Source organism: Parasteatoda tepidariorum, chromosome 3, assembly GCF_982258835.1.
Source record: "Parasteatoda tepidariorum strain Cologne lab strain chromosome 3, Ptep-v5.0, whole genome shotgun sequence".
In the NCBI taxonomy this organism is placed as follows: Eukaryota; Metazoa; Arthropoda; class Arachnida; order Araneae; family Theridiidae; genus Parasteatoda; species Parasteatoda tepidariorum.
The window spans coordinates 16141310-16164904 of record NC_141757.1 but is presented as its reverse complement, the minus strand read 5'-3'; the positions used below and the strand labels follow the sequence as shown (position 1 = coordinate 16164904).

The 23595-nt window shown below is 28.9% G+C and overlaps 1 protein-coding gene across 3 annotated transcripts in view; it reads right to left on the bottom strand.

Moving 5' to 3' along the window:
• LOC107450135 (cell adhesion molecule Dscam1-like) overlaps positions 1-23595 on the bottom strand; it is a 446044-nt gene that overhangs the window by 29014 nt on the left and 393435 nt on the right. For all 3 annotated transcript variants that reach the window (XM_087158866.1, XM_087158865.1, XM_071186796.2), the window contains exon 15: positions 11199-11366. In XM_087158866.1, the coding sequence (XP_087014992.1) occupies positions 11199-11366 (168 nt within the window). The remainder of the gene's footprint in view (positions 1-11198; positions 11367-23595) is intronic.

Here is a 23595-nt window from a genome sequence, read left to right as displayed (position 1 = left end):
TCATTCATTAGTTTTAATTTCAAGCAGTTTAAAACAGGGTTTATTTTTTTAAAATCAAATTTATGATTAAATTATATATTTTGCTTCGAAAAAATTAAAAGTTACTTTATGAGTTGAAATTTTAGGAAATCATATTTGTTACTGAATTAATTTATTTAATTTTGTTAAACAATTACGGCAGTAAATTCATAATTATTTTATCGCTAAATTAATTATTTTTTTTAATTCGTAAAATTATTTCTGTATTAGAGTTTAGAAAAATGACTTTTTTATGCTTAAATTTAATTTTTTTTTGTAGATAAAAAGAAATAACTGTCAATAAAAACAGCTTCAGAGGTTAAAAAAAAATAAGAAGATGAAAATAATTCTCAACATGGTGTTCAAAACTTTTACAAGTTGAAATTTTAAATATTATATAATATATATGTTATAAATATATTATATATTTCAATATAATAAATTTCAGTGAAACCTAAATAAGCTGGATTGTTAACAAGAATAATAAAAAGTTAAAAAATGCTTCATATGTAATGTTTTTTATTCTTCAAATATATGAATATTTACATATTACAGTCTTAAGATGGAAACCCAATTTATTTTCAATTAAAAATACATCTTACGAAATATATTTTGTAAGAATTTTTCATTAAATTTGAATAAGTGTTACATTGATTATTTAGATATGATTGTAATCCAATGAAATATGAAATGAACATAAATAAATCAGAATGTTTACATGTGTGTATGTATGTACCAAGATACCGTTATTGAAATAGGTTTGATTTGCTAGAAAAAATAATGATTCTGAATCAATTTAAAGTAAAGTTAGGACGAATTAAGAACATGATTGATATAGGTTTAGAACAATTTCAAACAGAAATGTCGAGTTGTGAAGCAAATTTAGAAAATACCATTTACATCATTAAAATTAATAATATTTTATCTATTTATGGAATAAATGCTCTTAAGAGATTGTAAAACTAATGTAGTCAATGATATAACAGTAATATAGAGTAAAGTAATACAAGTAATGTAACATATTTTACTTATATTACTTTACTGAATAGTCTCAATACTTAATAAAATTAATTTAAATAAGTAAGTATAAGTTAATTTTGAATAATAAAATATAAAATATTAAAAAGTCCACAAAAACCCAAAAGTAAAAAAAAAACGGTCTTTCTCATAAAAATCAGCCGGCTTAAGCTTTTTCAGGAACACTATGAACACTAAAAAGCGTTAAATAAGAATTAAGAAAATTAGTAATAAAAGATTGAACTAAGAATATAAATTTTAGTTATAAATATCTTTAATATGCAATGGAATATATAAGGGACCCAATTTTTTTTTGAATCGCAAGATATGAAATTTTCAGCGTTATCTTAAAAGAATATAATTTTACAAAGCAAAATTTGGGCAGTCCGTTTTTCTGGCCTTTGTACAAACATTTTTAATCCAAAGAGAGATAAAATATTACGTTAACTAAAATGGGTCAAATGAAAGTTAGAAAGTGAGTTATAAAAGATTGAACGAAGAATATAAATTTTAAATATATATCACTTTAATATGCATGGAACACATATCGGTAATTTTATAATTAAGGAAATATAAAAATCCATTACTCGAATCATTTAAAATAAGTATTACATCAATTATATATATTTTTAATACAATGAAAGCTGAAACTTTAAGGAACACTAATAAAGGTAAAATAAAAATTAAGTAATAAAACATTTAATGAAGATGTAAATATCCTTAATACGCATAATACATCAGGGTAATTATATAAGTAGGGTAATATTAAAATTCATTACTCGAAATGCTAAAAATGAATCCTAAATATGCGTAATACATCAGAATAATTTTATAAGTATCGTAATATTAAAATTCATTACTCGAAATGCTAAAAATGAATCCTAAATATGTATAATACATCAGGGTAATTTCATAAGTAGGCTAATATTAAAATTCATTACTCGGAATGCTAAATATGAATCCTAAATTTGCATAATACATCAGCGCAATTTCATAAGTAGGCTAATATTAAAATTCCCTACTCGAAATGCTAAAAATGATTCCTAAATATGCATAATACATCAGCGTAATTTCATAAGTAGGCTAATATTAAAATTCATTACTCGGAATGCAAAAAATGAATCCTAAATATGCATAATACATCAGCGTAATTTCATAAGTAGGCTAATATTAAAATTCATTACTCGAAATGCTAAATATGAATCCTAAATTTGTATAATACATCAGCGCAATTTCATAAGTAGGCTAATATTAAAATTCCCTACTCAAAATGATAAAAATGATTCCTAAATATGCATAATACATCAGCGTAATTTCATAAGTAGGCTAATATTAAAATTCATTACTCGAAATGCTAAAAATGAATCCTAAATATGCATAATACATCAGCGTAATTTCATAAGTAGGCTAATATTTAAATTCATTACTTGGAATGCTAAATATGAATCCTAAATATGTATAATACATCAGCGTAATTTCATGAGTAGAGTAATATTAAAATTCATTACTTGGAATGCTAAATATGAATCCTAAATATGTATAATACATCAGCGTAATTTCATAAGTAGAGTAATATTAAAATTCATTACTCGAAATGCTAAATAAATTATAAATATATATTTGGAATCCAATATAAAGTAATATGAATGGAATGATAAAGAAAAACTAAAATTTAACACTTAGGTAATAAATCATTCTTCATCGTCTCGGAACTCAATACTTAATATGAAAAAAAGAACGCATCCAATATTATTACAGATTAAAGGGTGCGAAAGAAAAAAAATAAACGGAAAAAACGAAGAAACAGGACAATGTCGTTCGTGAAAAAACCCCACTCGATTGAAAAATGTTTTTACTCCCACCGCATTTCGCTTTTTACTGCAAACCATTTTCTCCCTTTTTTTTTAAGGATCCCGTTCGCAAATTCGAAGCCGAAAAACTGCTTCCAAAGTTTTATATTAAGGAGAGGCAATTCACTTTGAACTCAAATTCAGGGACGATTAAGGTCTTCGAGAATATTTTTTGAACATTTTCGCTGATCAATATTTGAAACGAGACTTTGAGGTGGGGGAGAAGGGAGGAGTTTTCTATTTTATAACGCCGAGAAAATCGTTCCGAAAAGTTGTTCTAAGAGTATATTCTTAGAAAGTTCATGTTTGCTCAGTTTTTTTTTTATTTGTCGGGGTAACTGCTCTAATTTAAAAGATCCCTTTTACTCAAATTTAAGAATTTTTCTTTTCGTTTGAATGGGTACTTATAAAATCAGAAGCAAATATCGTTTGCAGAATTGGATTGCGATGAAGGAGGATATTAATTTTGATTTTATGCTGCCAAATATATTTTTATTCTTTTTGGCACTTTTTAGAAATTATAATGAAAAATTTTTTTTGAAAAAATATATTATGCTTTCAATGTTATTCACAGCACAACTGGTTAAGTATGGTCGCTTAGAGTTCCTGCTATCTAACTTTCATTTAGAGAGTTACGATAATGGCTTCAAAATTGGCCGAAACAGCGGGATTGCGAAAGAAAATATTTATGAAATGAATACTACCTACACTTGGCGAAGCTTGTCTCCTATCTACATTTCTTCATCTGTATTAGTCGCTTTTAGCTTGCACAGTGATTTTTAGTGGTATTTTAATTATTGAACTTCATGCGATATTTGAGTTAAAGATATATATTAAAATTAAATCTAAAATGAATAGCATTTTAATTAATTGAGTAAATTATTGATAAATTTACAAAAAATTAGATTGTTAAAAGTTTTTTTTAAATTATTTTATTAACATATTTTTTTTTATCTCTTAAATAAATATTTTTATTCAAATAATCTTTTTATCTTATTCCTTTTTTTTTGCTAACTTAATGGAATCTTGATATCTTTGTGATGGTATCTCAATAAATGAATTTTTGTTTTGACGGAATCTTGCAGTCAAAATGTAGATCACTTTCTGACTAGCTAAAGCTCTCAAAACAGTACTAAAGATCCGTGGCCGATGTCAATGCATGATTCAATCATATTTAGGCAGCTACCAAAAGAACTCACCACGAAAATACTTTCAAAGAGAATTTTCAGTCTATCAAAACTTTTCGAACACTTTAAGACTGGCTAGAGTACTCAAATTAAAAATCGGACTGAATTACAATACTGTTTGCATTCATTTCACGACCGTTACCAGCAAAATTTAACATTAAATTATTGCCAAAGGAAACTTATTGCTTGCCAAATTTCTGACCACTTTTTATCGTTTTTTAAGCAATACATACAGATTTTATAATCATATCACCCAGAGATATTTGTGTATGATAGATACTTAGATAAGTTTAGATTAATTTTAAAAGCAGAAGAAAAGAATATGTACCTGAAGTTATGAGATTCCGCCAAATAAGAAATACCCGTCTGTTTCGCTCCATGTTAAGTCTACAAAAAAGTTTGTTGCGTTTTATTTCGGTAAATTTCGACTCTCGACCAATCAGAAAATGTTGCCCTTGTGTTATAACTCTCTAACGAGGTTAGATATCAGTAACTCTAGGTTAGTTTAAGCTTTATAAGCACAGCATCGTTTGACCACATAAATCAAATAAAAAATGTATAAAAAATATTTATTGCAGACTTTTATTTTTAATGTTAATTTTCATAAATTTTTTGAAATTGATAAAATATTTGAAATTTTTAAAGCAGAAAGGAAATATGTTCTAAAATTCTACCTTCTAACATTATAAATACTATTATAAGTATAGAAAGCTAATATTGGAGATATTATCATAGCGGGAATCTGTCGCAATAACTGAAGCCGCTTAGGCCTCAAACACTAGTTTTCGTAATTGGAATTAATTAAAATATATAAATCCTTGCTTTAACAGTAAGAAAATATGAGGAATCCGTAGCTTAGAAGAATATAAACTCATAAAGGCGATAAAGTAATTTTTTGCAATTCATTTAAATAAACTTAATGATCTTTCTTAAGTCATTTTTAATTATAAAATGAAAAAAAAAATTAAAATTTAATTTTTACAATTTTTTGAATGTTGTTGATTATTTTTTTAGTACATTTATTCAAATTTTTGTCTTATAAATCAAAATCCACTAGAAGAAATTAATAAAATACCGTGTAAGAAATTTTGGAGCATAGTTGCCTCAATTTTTGGTGTTCCGGTAAACTAAAAATTTTTACAGTGCATGCAGTAACAGTTTTTATTTACTTTTTCACTGTAATTTATCTATTAATTTATTTTCCTTCATGCCCTTTTAGAATCAATTTACGGTTTGATTGCAAAAATATTTTGCTTAAAAAACGATCCGATTTCTAAGCAACATATTGTGAAGCTTAAATTACTTGAAATAAACTTGTTTGTAGTAGTTATAACATTCAATATAAATATTTTAATACAGTCAATATGTTTCTTATATAATTTTCGCAGTTAAAGTAAAAGATTTTTAGAATTCCTAAAAATTTGAATTTTGAAATAGAAATGCATAACTGTTCATTTTAATTATATTCAACGGGTACGAAAAATAAGAACCTTAAAGTGATATAAGACTTATAAACAAGGAAATGGATATAATTTAAATATTTATACTACATTTGTTTACTTCTTCATAAAATATTTGCTGCTTCACGCTAAGTACTTTGATCTACAAAATGATTTCGAAATAAGTTTGTTTTCCTTGTTTTTTTCTAAAAGAATTTTTATATCAGTAAAGGAATTCAACAGAAATACACCCTGCGAGTTTTAAATTAACTTAAAATTTCATCTTTACGAATCACAAATTTAATTTAAAGTGAAAAAGTTATTCTAATAATAGGATCGAAATTGAACTGAATGACAGAAGAAGAAAAAAAACTGTTATTGCTCTTTTATCGTTCGCAAATAAAGCAAACGAAACTCGATAAATGCTTATTCTCTAAAATAAATGTTTATTCTGGAGGATAATTAAAGAATTTACGTTTTGTTTCGGAAGTAAATATTTACTCTCTAAATTATATTCGAGACATATTTCTTTCCGAATTTGATGGAGATAATCCTCTTACTTTGCACACTCATTTTAAAGTTCGGAAAGGAAAAGAATATTCGATTCTGTGTTTTTAATTTACGATGCCTTCAGGACTTTACGCTGACTAGGAATGACATTAATTGCTCGTAATACCAGAACATTATTATGCCAAAGTATAACGGTTCTAAAATAAATCTAATTTTAATTATCTGTTGTTCGATTTATGGCATTATTATGAGTCGGAGATCAGGGGGATTTTCTTGGTTATTGGTGGAACGTATAACTAATTAAAAATTAGATTGGTCTCTACCACATGATTTTCAGGGGAAGTAAAATAGGAATAGCTTGTAATAACGTTTTTGTGTGTGTCGTGGGAGGTAGGGTTCTGCTTACAGACTTTATTGGACTCAGTAGTTGTTTTATTGTTTGTTGCTTAAGAGTTGATATTGCTTTGAACGAGAAGGAAGCTTGCAACTTAATTAAAAATGTTCAAACTATGATTATGGGTTTGTAAAAAGTTCCATAGTATGTAACTGGTGTGGTGTGGTATTCAGATAATATGCAGTTAAAAAAGTTCCATAATCTATAACTAATCTAGTGGTGCATTCAGATAATCTGCACTTAAAAAAGTTCTGTAACTAATCTAGTGGAGCATTCAAATAATCTATAGTCGAAAACAGTTTCATAGTCTATAATTAATTTGGTGGTACATTCAGGTAATTTGCAGCTGAAAAAAGTTCCATGGTCTAATAACTAATCTAGTGGTGCATTCAGATAAACAGCAATCGAAAAAAGTTCCATGGTTTTTTAACTAATCTAGTGGTGCATTCAGATAATCTGCACTTAAAAAAGTTCCATGGTCTAATAACTAATCTAGTGGTGAATTGAGATAAACTGCAATTAAAAACAGTTCCATGGTCTTTAACTAATCTAGTGGTGCATTCAGATAATCTGCAGTTGAAAAAGGCTCCATAACTAATCTAGAGGTGCATTCAGATAATCTGCACTTAAAAAAGTTCTATAACTGATCTAGTGGAGCATTCAGATAATCTACAGTCGAAAACAGTTTCATAGTCTATAATTAATTTGGTGGTACTTTCAGGTAATTTGCAGTTGAAAAAAGTTCCATGGTCTAATAACTAATCTAGTGGTGCATTCAGATAAACAGCAATCGAAAAAAGTTCCATGGTTTTTTAACTAATCTAGTGGTGCATTCAGATAATCTGCAGTTGAAAAAAGTTCCATGGTCTAATAACTAATCTAGTGGTGAATTGAGATAAACTGCAATTAAAAACAGTTCCATGGTCTTTAACTAATCTAGTGGTGCATTCAGATAATCTGCAGTTGCAAAAAGCTCCATAGTTTATAACCAATCTTGTGGTGCATTCAGATAAACTGCAATTCTTTCTCAAATAGAATATTTTTTTCCCTTTCTTTTTAAAACACATTCTCTTTTAAGCACATAAACCGATGAGAAAAACATTCTCTTTTAAGCACACCCACTGCTGTGAAATACATTCTCTTTTAAGCACAACCACCGCTGAGAAAAACAATCTCTTTTAAACACGTTTAAGGTGAAAATTCTTTCTTAAATATAATATTTTTTTACTCCCTTTTCAAAACACATTTTCTTTTAAGCACACCCACCACTATGAAATACAGTCTTTTTTAAACACGTTAGTCGTGAAAATTCTTTCTTGAATACGATAATTTTTTCACTCTCTTTTTAAAACTCATTCTCTTTTAAACACACCCGCTGAGAAAAACATTCTCTTTTAAGCACAACCACCGCTGTGAAATACATTCTCTTTTAAACACGTTTGTTGTGAAAATTCTTTCTTAAATACAATATTTTTTTTACTCCCTTTTCAAAACACATTCTCTTTAAAGCACACCCTCGGCTGTGAAATATATTCTCTTTTAAACACGTTAGTCGTGAATTTTTTTTTTAAAATACGATATTTTTTTCACTTCCTTTTTAAAACACATTCTCTTTTAAGCACACCCACCGCTGTGAAATACATTCTCTTTTAAACACGTTAGTCGTGAATATTCTTTTTTAAATACGATATCATTTTCACTTCTTTTTTAAAACATATTATTTTTTAAGCACACCCACTGCTGCTGTGAAATACATTCTCTATTAAACACGTTATCTTTTCATCCCATTTTCTTTTCAACCCATTCCTCTTTAAACACAATTTTTTTCCTTATGTAAACATATCCTGTGTAATTTTTTGTACACAATTGCTCACATTAGTTTTTGCTTTTACAATTGAAGATTTAAAATTTAAAAAAAAGTATCATAAGTGTATACTATTTGAATAATGTTTTTTTAAATTTTTTAAAAAAAAAAAACTAAAATAATGTTTCAAAAGACATTTATCTTCAATAAAAGTAATTCTTTAAAAAGTCCCCAATAATCTCAAATTTTTTTTCTTTTTAAATAAATTCTAGGAATCGACTATAATTAAATACTTGAGCAAATACCAGAAAATTTTAAATTTCTTAACCAAAAGATAATTACATTTCTTCATATTGATATTAAGTAACGCTAAAATTTTATTTTCTCGAAATCTGCCGCTATTTTCTAATTCAAACAAAATAATAATAAAAAAAAGAAGTAAGGAAAAGTATTCATCCCAGACAAAAATGCAAAAAAAAAGGGGGGAAGAAAAGGAAAAAAAATCCCAAATACTCTCATGCCAAATGGAGCATACAATGTTGTAACCTACTCATCTTAAAATGAGTTCGTATCATTCGTATAAAAAGTGCGAGATGTTTTTCTTTCACAGATTTTAACGCGAAGATAAAAGCTAAAATGCAAAAACTAAAGAAAGAAGAAATGAAAGTTCCCTAAAGAATTTTCCCTCATTAGAATTCCTGGAACGCGCAAAAAAAAAAGTCTTTGTAAAATCATTGGAGTGCTTTTGAATCCTTTCTAGATTTGAAAGAATTTTATTTCTATAAAAAAAAAAAGAAGATTTTTTTTGGTTCTTTTTTTTATTATTTATTTCTTGACTTTTAATTTCCCACATTTCGTTGTTAAGCATAAAATTTACAGCAGAAACAGAAAATGGGTTTTTCATTATCTCTCAGTAACAGTTGCAGTTATATTGAGTCGTCGCTGATCTGCATAAATTGATTTCGAAACTCTTTTCATAGGGGAGGAAATTACTTTTTGTGTTTTGGCAACACGTAATCGCAACAGAAGACGGCGCCTATCTGGAAAGGAATACAAATTAAAGAAGAGGAGAACTTGAAAAACGACTTTTAAGCCTTCTATTTCATCAAATATCTATTCATACGGCAAAACAAATGTTTATGAAAGGATGGCGACTGAAAAAATTGCCATTGTGCTTTATAAATTACTGTTTCCTTAAACGACATTTTTCTTTACTAAGTAAACATTCGAAAGAATATATACTCGATTGTTCGAGATAGTGAAAATTACTTTGATACTCCTTACTTTTTGATCAGTTTTAATATAAACAGGGTAGTGAAATATGATTGAAGAATAATTTGAATAGAGAATATTCGAATCGAGACGGCGGCTCAAAAACATGCATCTTCTTTTAGTAGTATAGTATTTATATATTTTTAATTGTCTTCATTTATTAGTAGCATCGAGTCGCGGTGGCTCAGAATATAGAGCGCTCGCCTCCAAATGAAGTAACCAAGGACCAACTTCCAGCAATGGCTGGTAGATCTGAATTCTGTATCTGGCTCGTACTGACGTAAAAATATCCTCAGTGGTAGACGGATTACGGGTTAAAATTCCCTTGCCATCGGGGTAACCATTGGAAGTTTTCGTAGTATTTCTCTAAATATAGCGTAAATGCAAGTTCTATCACAAAGTCCTCCACGAAGGCTAGTTTGTTCCAATCCTTGATTTAAGAGTTCCCTTTTCTTCTGCGTTGAATTCAATAATTAATGAATATTGATAGTTGTAATCTCAAAAATCAGTCTTTTTTTTAACTTCGGTTATAAAATGAAAAGAGTATTAGCATTAATAATTGTTTTTGAAATATAGTATTTAAAATTTATATAAAAGTATTTATATTTTTTATACAAAGCATCATTATCAACAAACTAAATTTATATACCCAATTTATCTACTTGAATTTTCCTACCTAGCATTGGTTTATCTAAATGTGATTATTCGTAATAAAGTAACTTTCTATTTTTGTTTTTAAATAAAATTTTCATTAAAATTACTAAACGAGCTTAAGTTTGGCCCACCATATTCAACGTGCTTGTCCCGTATGATGTTTTAAGACTCATTCGAACTTTTTAATAAAAAAAGAATAAAAAAAAAATAAAAAAAACCTTAAAGTGATTGATTGTATTAACAAAGGCGATTGTTTTTGAACTCTAACAGGTATCATTACCAGTACCAAATTGCAATATGAAAATAAATACAGAAATACTGGTGAATTAATCAAGTTTAGACGAGAAATAAATGATTTTTTTCAGTATTCCTTATTTTGCAGTCGTTTGGAAATCCCTTTAATTTAATTTATTCTCCCAGTTTATTGCATTTTTTATTGCTTCACTGTACTTAAATCTGTCCAGCTATAAGGATCTGAGAAATGGCAAAATTACATGAAAAAAAATTACCAATTGCAATAATTACCCACCACAGATTAAAAATTACACATCACAGGAAACCCATTGGCAAAATGGTTGTTGTCTAATTTTTTTTATACCCTCTTTATTTGTGATATTCACCGGTATTAGTATTGAAGACGACCCAGTTTGAACTGAAGGTTAGAATTTCAAATTCTTAACTAAAACAATAAAAACAAAAAAAAAATATCATTCAAATGATTAAATTCTCTTTCATTCACAACTCAAGAAGTGTTTATGGAATCTCTCTGGTCCCATATCTCAAAAAAAAACTCACCAATTTAATGCATAACAAAATTAAAAGTGAAAAAACGAATTCTGAAAAAAATTATCAAACAGCAGCTGTCGCCATAGCAACGCATGCAATGACGCACTGTTTACTATTACTCTTGAGCACAGTTGAAAAGTGTGATGACGTTCAAATAAGGTGCGCACGCCATCAAACAAAAAACAACACCCATTTTGCCAATATTTAAAAACTTCAAGCATTTATTAACAGCTATTTAAGCATTTCAATAAAGAAATCATGTCTTACCTTCTTCTTGAGTAATCGCTTCAACAGGTTTAGAAGGTTCGCTACGACCGATTCTGTTTTCTGTTAACACTCGGAGCAAGTAGATTTTTGCAGGTTTCAAACCAGTTACCATTCCAGATGTTTCCGTTCCGGTAACAGAAACGTTTGTCATTCTATTATGCCATTTGCCTGAAAAAAAGTTCAGGCATAAATAAAACATGCTTTTGTAACAAAGGTTTACAATTAAAATGGATAACGATAATCTAATTAATATTATAGAAATAACTGAGATTTTTCAAGGAAAGATCGCACACGTAATAAAATTAATTTATTTTGCCCAATCTATAAATTTCGGAAAATCTTAGCGGATAAAGATACCAAATGAGAGTTTTTAAGAGTTTTCAACGATGAATAAGCTTCCGACTGCATTAGGCAACAAGCAGTTGACTATTAAGTTTTATTTTGAAAACAAATTTAATCTTAGCTGATAAAGATACCAAGTGAGAGTCTTTAAGAGTTTTCAACAATGAATAAGCTTCCGACTGCATTAGGCAACAAGCAGTTGTCTATTAAATTTTATTTTGATAGCAAATTTAATCTTAGCGGATAAAGATACCAAGTGAGAGTCTTTAAGAGTTTTCAACGATGAATAAGCTTCCGACTGCATTAGGCAACAAGCAGTTGACTATTAAGTTTTATTTTGACAGCAAATTTAATCTTAGCGCATAAAGATACCAAATGAGAGTCTTTAAGAGTTTTCAACGATGAATAAGCTTCCGACTGTATTAGGCAACAAGTAGTTGACTATTAAGTTTTATAATGATAGCAAATTTAATCTTAGCGGATAAAGATACCAAGTGAGAGTCTTTAAGAGTTTTCAATGATGAATAAGCTTCCGACTGTATTAGGCAACAAGTAGTTCACTATTAAATTTTATAATGATAGCAAATTTAATCTTAGCGGATAAAGATACTAATTGAGAGTTTTGAAGAGTTTTCAATCATAAATAAGGTTCCGACTGCAATAGGCAACAATTAGTAGACTATTGAGTTTTATTTTGATAGCAAATTTAAAAGCTAAGAATGCGAAGGCTTTGAATCGAACAATGTAAATGAATGTTAAGGGTTTTTTGGTTTCGTCACTTGGAGGCAAAATATAACCGTAAGATATTAACCTTGATGGACTATTTTCACCTTATCTATTTTACTCTCTTTAACTGAAAGGAAACTTAAAACTTTCATTTACTCCTATTAAATAACCTGGCTAACTTTATGTGGATTAAATATCGCAGTTTTAGTCAGATTAATTTTCTACAACAGATATGCTAGTTATGTGATTGAGGTTTTGTTTTATGGAGCAAACTGGAGGAATAGTATTTAGTAATTATGAAGCACTTTCAATCTGTAAATTTAAATGGTAGATTTTACTCGAAGTAATTTTCCACAAAATATATGCTAGTTACGTAATTGAGGTTTTGTTTTATGGAGCAATCTGGAGGAGTAGTATTTAGTAATTATGAAGCACTTTCAATCTGTAAATTTAAATAGTAGATTTTAGTCAAAGTAATTTTCTACAAAAGATATGCTAGTTATGTAATAGAGGTTTTGTTTTATGGAGCAAACTGAAGGTGCAGCATTTAGTGATTTTGAAGAACTTTCAATCCGTAAAATTAATTTATAGATTTTAGATAGATAAATTTTCCACACAAGATCTGATAGTTATGTGATTGAGGTGTTGTTTTATGAAGCAAAATGGAGGTGTAGTACTCAGTAATTTTGAAGCATCAGTATTTAGGCATAATTTGAAGGTCAACTAGAGTCAGGAGAAACTATAATAGGCTGAAAGAGATTTGAGATCAGGTTTGAGTAAAAGGATGGCTCAGTTAAGATGGGTTGAAGTAGAACTAAAACGGATTGCAACTAAAATCAACATGGCGTTTTTATAAGTTTGTGACGTAACTACCACTGCATATATTAAATACCAATTCCTAGTATATAAGACATGTTAACTTGGTATTATCTATAGGCAGCTTTCAAAAGCCAAAGAAAGATATAGTCGATATTAAGCTCCCCATATTGGTGACCTCCGGACGAGATAAGAACTCGCTAATATCAATGGCTAGTCCACATTTAATAGTTGATTTCCTCACAAAATATCGCTCAAAAAAACCAGTGAAGTTAATAGAATTCTCCCGCCCAATAAATAAATAAAGAAAAAAATTATGGACGAAAATAAATAAATAAATAGCATTTATCAAATATTGGTGTTCGTTCATCGAATTCTATCACAAATAAAATTCTGGAAGGGGAATAACTACCACTATAAATATTAAATACCAATTCACTAGTATATAATACATATTAACCTGTGTCTATCTCGAGGTACCTTTTGATAAATGAAGGTTGACATAGTCGATAATACGCTTCCCACAAGTTTCTCTTTAGTTGCACAGTTAAATCAATTCAAAGCAGCACTGAATCCGATCAATTTATAGTGAAAGCGCCTGTTTGTAGCAGGAAAGAGTATTTAAGTTGAATTAAGAGTTTGGGACAATTCGTTCTGCAATAACAGAAATAGACGAATACTTTTTTTGAAACTGTATTTAAATTAGAAGCCTTATCGGTTAATAATGTAGATTTTGTATACTGAATATGTAGTTCTATTATAGATATTGTTTAAAAAAGTACTTTTATTTAAAAAAAAATTCTTCTAGTACTTAAAGCTGATTTTTCTACAGACTGATAAGAAAGCCGTGATGGCTCAGGGGAACGAGCGTTCGCCTCCCAATGAGGTGAACCGGGTTCGAATCACACGATGGCTGGTCGATACGAATTCCGCATCCGGATTACACCGACCGCACTAATGATATAAAATATCCTCACTGGTAGATGGATCATGGGTAAGACTCTCCCAGCCGTCATGCTATCCATGGGAGGTTTTCGTGGTTTTCCTCACCATGCAACGCAAATGCCATCAAAAATTCTCCACGAATTTCTCCCACATGGGTTCCGGTCCCGCAGTAGACTGATCGTTAAGACAGATCACCGAAGTCAAGCATCACTGGCTACGGCCAGTGTGCGGGTGGGTGACCACTTGGATCAGTCTGCGTAGGGACCGAGGGTGTGGGGTATGAATCCTCGTTAAACTGTTCTACCGTAAAGTGCTAGACTTCGCGTGCAGGTCGTCGGGCTACCGAAGCGGGGGTGCCATCCCCTCTGCAGAGGATCAAAATTGTGATGGCATGTCTTCGGATCATCCTCAGGGATGCTTCCTAGACCGTTGCCAATAGCCCATTGTGCAGCTCTAGTGCGACGTAAATTAACTACAACAATTACAACCCACATGGGTTCCCTTGTTTTCTGGATTGGGTCCAAAATTACAAGGCTACGGAATTGAACATTAGTTGTCGTAAACCCAAAAAATTGAGCTGGCTGTTCAACGACGGTTATAAAATAAAATAAAAATAAAACTGATAAGGAATTCCGACAATATTCTAATATGAGAAGGAAAATTTAAATGAATTTTTTTTTACTAAACGAGTAAATCTACAAAACTTTATTCGTTAATTATAATTCGATGCTAATTTAATATAAATTAGGCAACTATAAATACAAATGCTAATGTTTTGAACTTTGATATACAAGATATTCAACTAATTAAAAAATATTTTGTTTACTTATTTATTTTCCAAAGAAAACTCTACTTGGATATAACAAGTGTAAAACATAACTATTAGAAGTTTTTATTTATTAATTAAATTTTTATGGTAATGAGGGCACTAATTAAACAAGTAATAAAAATAATAATTTTGACGCTTCTTTAATTGGAATGCTATGCTTCAAAAATGAAATAAGCATCTTTAACTAAGTGACTTTATATCGTAATAAAATATAATTAAGAAAATTTTAAGTATGTGGTATTTATTATTATTAATAAAAAAAACGTATGTAGAGAAAAACATAATAAAACGAGTTCAGAAAATTTAAACAAATTAAACAAGATTTATTTCTTTAACTAAATAGTTAAGGGCATATAATTTAGAAACATAAAATGAACTTTTAATTTACTTAATAGTATAAAAAGAAACAATAGATTCCCAAATGTATATAATTTCTGCTTTAATTATACATTTCTAAGCTTTAAAATAGATTTACATAAATAAGTAAGAAGTTCAAAATAAATATTTATGTTTTAGTAAAATGTATCTCTTAAAAGTTTTTGGGATTTTTTTTTACCTCAAGGGTTTTAAACAAGAAACACGATGAAAAATATTATTGCATATTTTAATAGTATAAAAACATCTTCTTTAAACATACAGTCAATATGATGCTAAAAATCCAATTATTTCCTTCTCATAAAGCAGTAAAAAAGAAATTCAAAAGCAGTTAATAAAATAAATTGTGAAAAATAAACGTGCATATGCAAATGCAAGTGCGAATGCAAATCTAATGTACAGTGAGTAAAAAAAAACAAAAAAAACCCGAATTACCTTGAATAATTTTTGATCTAATAATCGGATCTTCACGTTCTAGCAATCTTAATGGCTCGAAAGGGGTGATCTAAAATACTCTAATTAATAAGTGCAGACGATATTTCAAATTGCGAAATAAGACACGAAAACGTACTTTCTCTGAATAAACATACCTTTTTATAGACGGATTCGAATTTCTGACCCCCTAGATGTAGGGGGTAGCCGTAATCAGAAAAATATGATCACAATAGTTTGGTCAGTAGAGAACTCCTAAGTTTGGACACCTTAATGCTAATTTTACTTTTTGAGAATTTTGCCATATCTCGAGTTATTTTTATGCGAATTAAAAATTTATTTGCATGCAATTATAATTTTTCTTTATCGAATGATAATTCTATGCAAAAAATAACTTCTAGTAAATATTTATTATTTTTTATTTAATAATGGTAAAATTAAAAAAAAAATCAGGCATTGAAAATTTGATTTATCAGGAACTATTCGATTGACTTAGCTTAAGTCTGTTTATTAAGTTAATGTTTTTGCGTAGGCCGCTTAAAATTTAATACCCTACAATTCAAATTTTTTCCCCTACTATTATTAAATAAAATAATAAATACTTAAGAAAATTTATTTTTTGCATGGAATTCTTTTTGGATAAATGAATTTTATAATTGTATGCAATAATTTTTCAATTCACTGAAAAAGTTCTCAAGGTAAAGCGAAATATGCCAAAATTAAAATTAATATTATGGGGTTCAAACTTTGGATCGCTCTTGTGACCAAACTATGGTGACCATATTTCCCAGATTGCGGCCTATAGTTCGGGAGTCAGAAATCCAAAGCCTTCGAAACAAAGGTATGTTTATTCAGAGAAAGTACGTTTTTGTGTCCGATTTCGTAACTTAAAATACTGTCTGAAGTAACTAATTAGCATATTTGATGTTAACCCCTCGTACCATTGATACTGAGTTTCAGAACGCGAAGATCCGATCATAAGATCAAAAGTTAATCAGAGTGGGGGGGGGTCCAATTTTTGCGCACCTTATTATGAAGCAAATTAAAAACATATTTGTTAATCAGTTTTATGAAAGCGAATAAATAATTGTATGTAAAGCAGATATAAAAATATATTCTTTTGATTTACCAAAAGAACACGTTTATAGCTACTGACTAAGTTGAATTCAACAAATTAAGTATTTAAAATAAATAATATTTAATATTTAAATATTTGAAATAAATAATATTTAATATTTAAATATTTGAAATAAATAATATTTAATATTTAAATATTTGAAATAAATAATATTTAATATTTAAATATTTGAAATAAATAATATTTAATATTTAAATATTTGAAATAAATAATATTTAAATATTTAAAATAAATAATATTTAATATTTAAATATTTGAAATAAATAATATTTAATATTTAAATATTTGAAATAAATAATATTTAATATTTAAATATTTGAAATAAATAATATTTAAATATTTAAAATAAATAATATTTAATATTTAAAATAAATAATATTTGACTATTTAAAATAAAATGAAATAAAATCATACCTTTTTTAAAGGACTGAGAGACATACCTTTCTTTATAATTAAGTTAACAATTCATGCAATAACTTACATTTACAACTAAATAAACTAAACATTTATAACTCAATAAACTGACAGCCTTAAATTAACAAAAATAATCTTGAATCAAAGCCGCCGTAATTTAAAACGCACTTCAACCGAGGGTACGGATAGATATTAAAGCTGGTAGAAATGTATAAATTAAAACTAGACGTTTCTCGACACAATGCTACTAATAATAAAATTAAAAAAAAGAATTCAAAATTAGATTTGAAAGTGAAGTGTTTACTAAAATCTTCAGTGCAGTCATAATGAATCAAAAATAAATGAAAACAGAAGGTAAAGCAGTGAAAGTTTCAAATTTTTTAATTACTTTAACATATACTTTGTTGAGAATTTTCAATTAAGTTCGTTGAAATAAAGTTGTTGAGAAAAAAAAGTTTGAAAGAAAAAAATTGTTTGAAAAGGATACTGGTTAAAAAAAAAAGAAAAATAAAGACGCCTTTATTTCGTTAAGGAACAATTGAGTTAATTTTAAAACATTATTGCTTTCTGGGAATCCCTTGAAAAGTTGACAACTCTTCTCTGTATAATTGCTTTTCGTACAATTTTGAGGATATCTTTCTTTAAGATTTCCTCTTGAGAATGGCAACATTTTATTCTGAAGTTTATCTTCTTCGATTTTATTTGAAACCCTTGAAGAGTATCATAAAATTTTCCAAAAGTTTGGAGTTTTGTAACAGCAACCATTTTTTTAAACATAATTTAACTATATTTATAGTTATAATTCGCTTTTTTAATGAATTTAAATCAAAAATATTAAGAATTGTAGCAGTTACAGAAAGTTTATACATAGGTTTTTCTTTGAAATTTTGTATTTTGCGCACTTCATAATTTTGTAAACTATAAACATTATAAGTTTATTTTTTTATACAGCATGATTTATGAGTTTATTTCACTACGCTTTTAAATTTAAATTTTTTATACTAATATTTTTTAGAATTACCAAAATGTTGCTCTACAACATTTTTGTTTTGAATTTCTTACATTTTAGTTCCAAAAAATTGCGATTTCGTAACTGTTTTTAAAGTATATTTTTTTTCCTTCTTGTTTTATGTGTTAAATATTTTTGAAATTTCCATAAAATATACTTACATTTATTTTTGCTAATTTAAATTTAATCTGAAAAATAACAAAGTGCAATGATTTCTTTAAATGTTTCTTACTCTTCTGACTGTTTTCATAGATTTTTAAAAAGTACAGCATAGATTTTAAAAATATAGTATTTTTTTAAACATTTATTTAATTCTTTTTGCATAGTATTTACATAAATATTTTTGACGCATAATATATATTACGCTATTCGAACAATAAAAAAACACTTACAGCAGTTTTACAAAATTGCTGTAAGTGGGATTTTATTACGTAGTTATGGATTTTATGTAGTTATGTAGTTTTTATGAAGTTATGGATGACAACACCCAGTTGACTATTAAGATTATGATGGTGTATTTCCGTGGTATTTCTTAAAACAAATTAATTCATTTTCGCTAATGCTATTTTAACAGTAAAATAAGCCATTGCGTTACTTCTAAAAATAAATATATTTTAAAATTTTTTTTTTAAATAAGTAAAAAGAAAGACTATAATGCAGTTATGTTTGTAGCAGGGTGCGTAGCCAGAATTTTCAACAAAAAATAAGCACACTTTAAGTACTTTTTTAAGCACTCAAAAAATATTTTTTAATCACTTTCTAAAAAAAATCATAATTAGGATCTGTGCAGTAATAAGTAATATTTTTTTCTATCTTTTAAAGTTCTTAATTTATAAACATAAAATCTATAAATTTTGATATAATATATCAAAACCAAAAAACCAAACAATTTTCAAAAACTTTACATAATCATGATAAAATAACTAGTTCCTGATAAATATTGCAGAGAAAACTTTGAAAATCATGCATTTTTTGTAATTTAAAATGACAAATAAGAGCAATAATGAAAGCAAATTTAAGGGCTTTTAAGAAACGTAAATAAAAAATAAGCACCTTTAAGCACTTTTTAAAAACTATACGCACCCAGTGTAGTGTTGTAACTATTTTTCAATATTTTTTTTCACAATTCGTCTAATACGTTAAATTCTGTTTATACATTATATCTATGAATTTCGTTTGGTAAAATATAGAAGTTTATTAGTTTTTATCATATCTAAAAGGGTATTTAAAAGACCAAAAAAATTGAATCTTACAAATTTGCTCTTTTTTTTCAGTTACATAGGGCTAAACGTAAATATAATTTGTCTGTCGTAATCTTGTTAAAAAAACGTTTATGAAATAATATCTCTTAATATAAAGTTTCGTAATACTAATGCCGTTCGGAAAATCGACGGAAATAGAAGACAAATCTCTGTAAATAATGAGTACAAAGAAAAATAAACGCACCTTAATTCAATATAGAATTTTTTTTTAAACTGTTGTGTTTTGTTAAATTTGTCTAACAAATCAAATTTACTAACCTAATTTATCTTCGCTTTAGTAAATAAACTTAAATTGTTTTGGAAATCACATTTTCAATTGTTCTTATCTGATCGAGGTTTTATCGTATAAAACTGACCTTTAGTGTCTGTATTAAATGAAAGAATTTGAATTTGAAACTCTGCAATTTGAGATGAATTGCTTTTCATTCGTCCTAAATATAAAATTGGTAGAAATTTCTCGATGCAATGAAGCCTATGAGGAAATTTTCTAGAAATTAAGGAGGAATTAGTTATTTCTGGAAATTATTTTTTTTCTAAATCATATGAGCTGCGATGGCTAAGTGTTTAAACCACTGAGTTGCCACTCAGAAGGACTTGGGGTTCGATCCCCTGGCGACTCGAAGCCCACCCAGTTCCTGGTCAACAGGAACTAGTTTGTCTGGGAAATAAAGGGGTCAATGTAAAATGCTGCCCACATTGCCATTATCATGACATTGGTCACAAAATTGTGCAGTCTTAACCTGCCAATGGTCACTCGCAGGAATTTTTTACTTTTTATTTCTAATTATGCCAATATTTAAATATCTGAAAAGATCGAAATGCATATATTTGCGGCCGGGACAGCCTGGTTGGTGTAGGGCACTGGGCTCATGTCCAAGAGGTGGTGGGTTCGATCCCCGCAGGCCGAAGACTACTCGTGTAGTAAATGGTGACTGATGTACGTTAAATCTGCATGTTAAAGTCACAAAGTCCTCCATGTTCCCATGACAAATCATACCTCTGGGGGTACTGATCAAGGAGTTTCCTTGTCTTTTGGATTAGTTCAAAATTGCAAGGCAACGGAGTTGAACTTAGTAGTCGTAATGGCTCAGGTGATAGAACGTTCTCCTTCCAATGAGGTGAACTGGGTTCGAATTCCATCACTGGCTGGTCGATGCGAATTCCACACCTAGCTTGTGCTGAACACAGTGCTGACGTAAAATATCCTCAGTGGTAGACGGATCATGTTTTAGAGTCCCCTTGCGTCAGACTAACCATGGGAGATTTTCCTCTCCGTTTGACGCAAATGAGAGTAAGTTCCATCAAAAAGTCCTCCACGAAGGCAGATTTCTCCCAATATCTTAATCCAGGAGTTCCTTTGTCCTCTGGATAGAGTTCAAAATTACAAGGCTACGGAGTTGACTATTAGTTTCCCTGGAGTTGCTTTTGCCTCTCTTGCTCATTCTTCGGACGTGTTGCTATTGATCGTCACCAAGCCTACCTTTATGAATCCGTTTTTTTTCTTGCTGAGTAGTCACGTGCGCGCTCTTGGAGTCAGCAGCATTCCTCGGATGCCCCCTGACATGTGCGGGAAGGGGTTAAGCCTTGAATAGTATTCTAAACCCAAAAAAATTGTGTCGGCTGTTCAACGACGGTTACAAATTCCGACAATATTCTAATATGACAAGGAAAAATTGTTATTAAACGTGTAAACGTCTAAACTTTATTAATTAATTATAACTCGATGCTAGTTTAATATAAATTAGGCATATATAAATACAAATGCTAGTGTTTTAAACTTTGATTTACAAAGTATTCAACTAACTGAAAAATATTTTGTTTACAGAAACTTTTTTCAGTTATGCAAAAAAAAAATGTATATGTTTAGATATTTGTAACAATAATCCAGGTATGGATCATTCTACAAAAAACCTGTACATTCGATTCGTACTCCACAAACAAGTGAAAACTACTATCAACGTTGTTTTTTTTCCATCTCAGAATTTGTGTAAGTTAGATCTTTTAAGAACCTGATGTTGTCAAGTATGTAAAAATCCAAAGAATTAAATGGGCTGGTCACATCATTCGAATGAACAGAGAGCGTTCGACAAACATAATCTTTTTGGCTCAGCCCATCGGATCAAGACCCAGAGGTCGACCAAAGCTGAGATGGGCCGACTGCGTGGAAAGAGACTTTGCAGTCTTAAAAGTCTCAAACTGGAAGACAACTGCCAGGCGGAGGCAGGCCTGAAGGAAGTTGATTGAGAAGGCCAGGGCCCACCCGGGGCTGTCGTGCCATTGAGGAAGGAAGGAAGATCTTTTTTTTGTTTTTGTTATTTTGATTCAAATTATTTCGAAATTTATAATGATCAGTAATTAAAAATATATATCACGTTTTTTCAAAATAACACTAGTCCCAGGTTGTGTACTGTCTTAAGTTCTGTAGCCCGCTGCTTATTTTTAAGTACACGGAGAAAAGAATTCTAGTGAAACTATCGTACCGTATGGTAATGAAATTTCTGGTTAAAAAACATAAATGGTTAATGAAATTAAAATATACGGCACATAAACCTTTCATATGGTAAGGGTTCTTGCTCAGATGGTAACATTTACCGGAATTTCTGGTTTTCAAAATTATTGTTCTTATTACCACACATTTAGTAAAAAAGCTGAAAAGTAAATTTAACCGAATAAATGATTTTTATGCCATGCTCTAAGTTATCCTGATAAAATTACCACATACTATAAAACAATATTCTATTGTTAATTTAACCAAAATCATTACCAAAGAGCTTTGATAAAAACCACCGTGCTTCTCATAGATCCAGATCCATGGTAAAATTTTACCATTATGTGGCATTTTCAACAATACCATTTTTTTAAGTAAAAGCATTTTTATAGGAAATTATTATGCATTTTTCATTAAACTTATTTTTCTATTGTTTTTATTTTGTATTTAACTTTAAGAAATTGAATGATAAAGACCGACTTAAGAATTATGTATGAAACCAAATGAAAAAAAAAATAATAATAATATATAATAATTAATATTAATATATAATAATAATAATAATAATAAAGCCGTAAGTATTTAGAGTGAAAAAAAACAGGCTTGAATGATAATAACTATTTTTGTTATTCTGATAAATGCGGTAAAGAATGTTTGGGTAAAACTATTTAACATAAAACAGAATATGTTGAAATCGTATCAAAATTTAAGCTATTAAAATTATACCAGTATTTGAATACTTTTTTCAAAATTTACTATCCTTTGAGGGATTACCAAAACAAAACAGATTAGCGTAACTATAACAGTTATAGTTAAACAAAACCTTAGAACTTACATGTCTATACTATAAATAAAGAATATAGTATGAACTGTGATGCATAAGCTCTGTTCTAACTTTCTCACTAAGCCTCGATCTTTCTTTTGCATTAAAATTATGGTCTGTGGTCATTTTAATAGGCTTATAGGACCAGTTTTGAAGTTTGCTGGCATCGACAACTGATTCGTATTCTGTAACTAAAGTTTATAATTATTAACCATATGAAGTATGCGTTCTCTTCCCAGCCACGTAATTTTTTTGATGAAAATTTAATTATTATATTTTCAGGAAGTGAAAAGTTTTTGAAATCCATCTTATTTCTTTCTAATTTATTTTTTACCTATATTATTTGAATTTATCAAACTTAAAATGATTTTATATGCTTTAATACATTCATAAAAGAATTTTAATCTGAAGGAAAATTGTTTGAGTCTTATACTGCCGTGCAATTTTAAAAAAAACAACGTAAGTGCTTCAAGATTTATTTTCCTTCTTTGTTGTTGATGTACGTCGCACTAGAGCGGCACAATGGGATATTGGCGACAATCTGGAAACACCAAGTCAAGCACTTTACGGTAGAAGAGTTTAACGAGGATCAATACTGCACACCCTCGGTCCCTACGCAGACTAATCCAAGTTGTCATCAACCCGCACATTGACCGCAGCCAGTGATGCTTGACTTCGGTGATCTGCTGGGAACCGTGTCTTAACGATTAGTCCACAAAGGCCAAGTACTACTTTAAACAAGGTTATAATTGAGATTTTGGAATGCGTTTCTTTAATAAGATTTGTTTAAACGGGTTT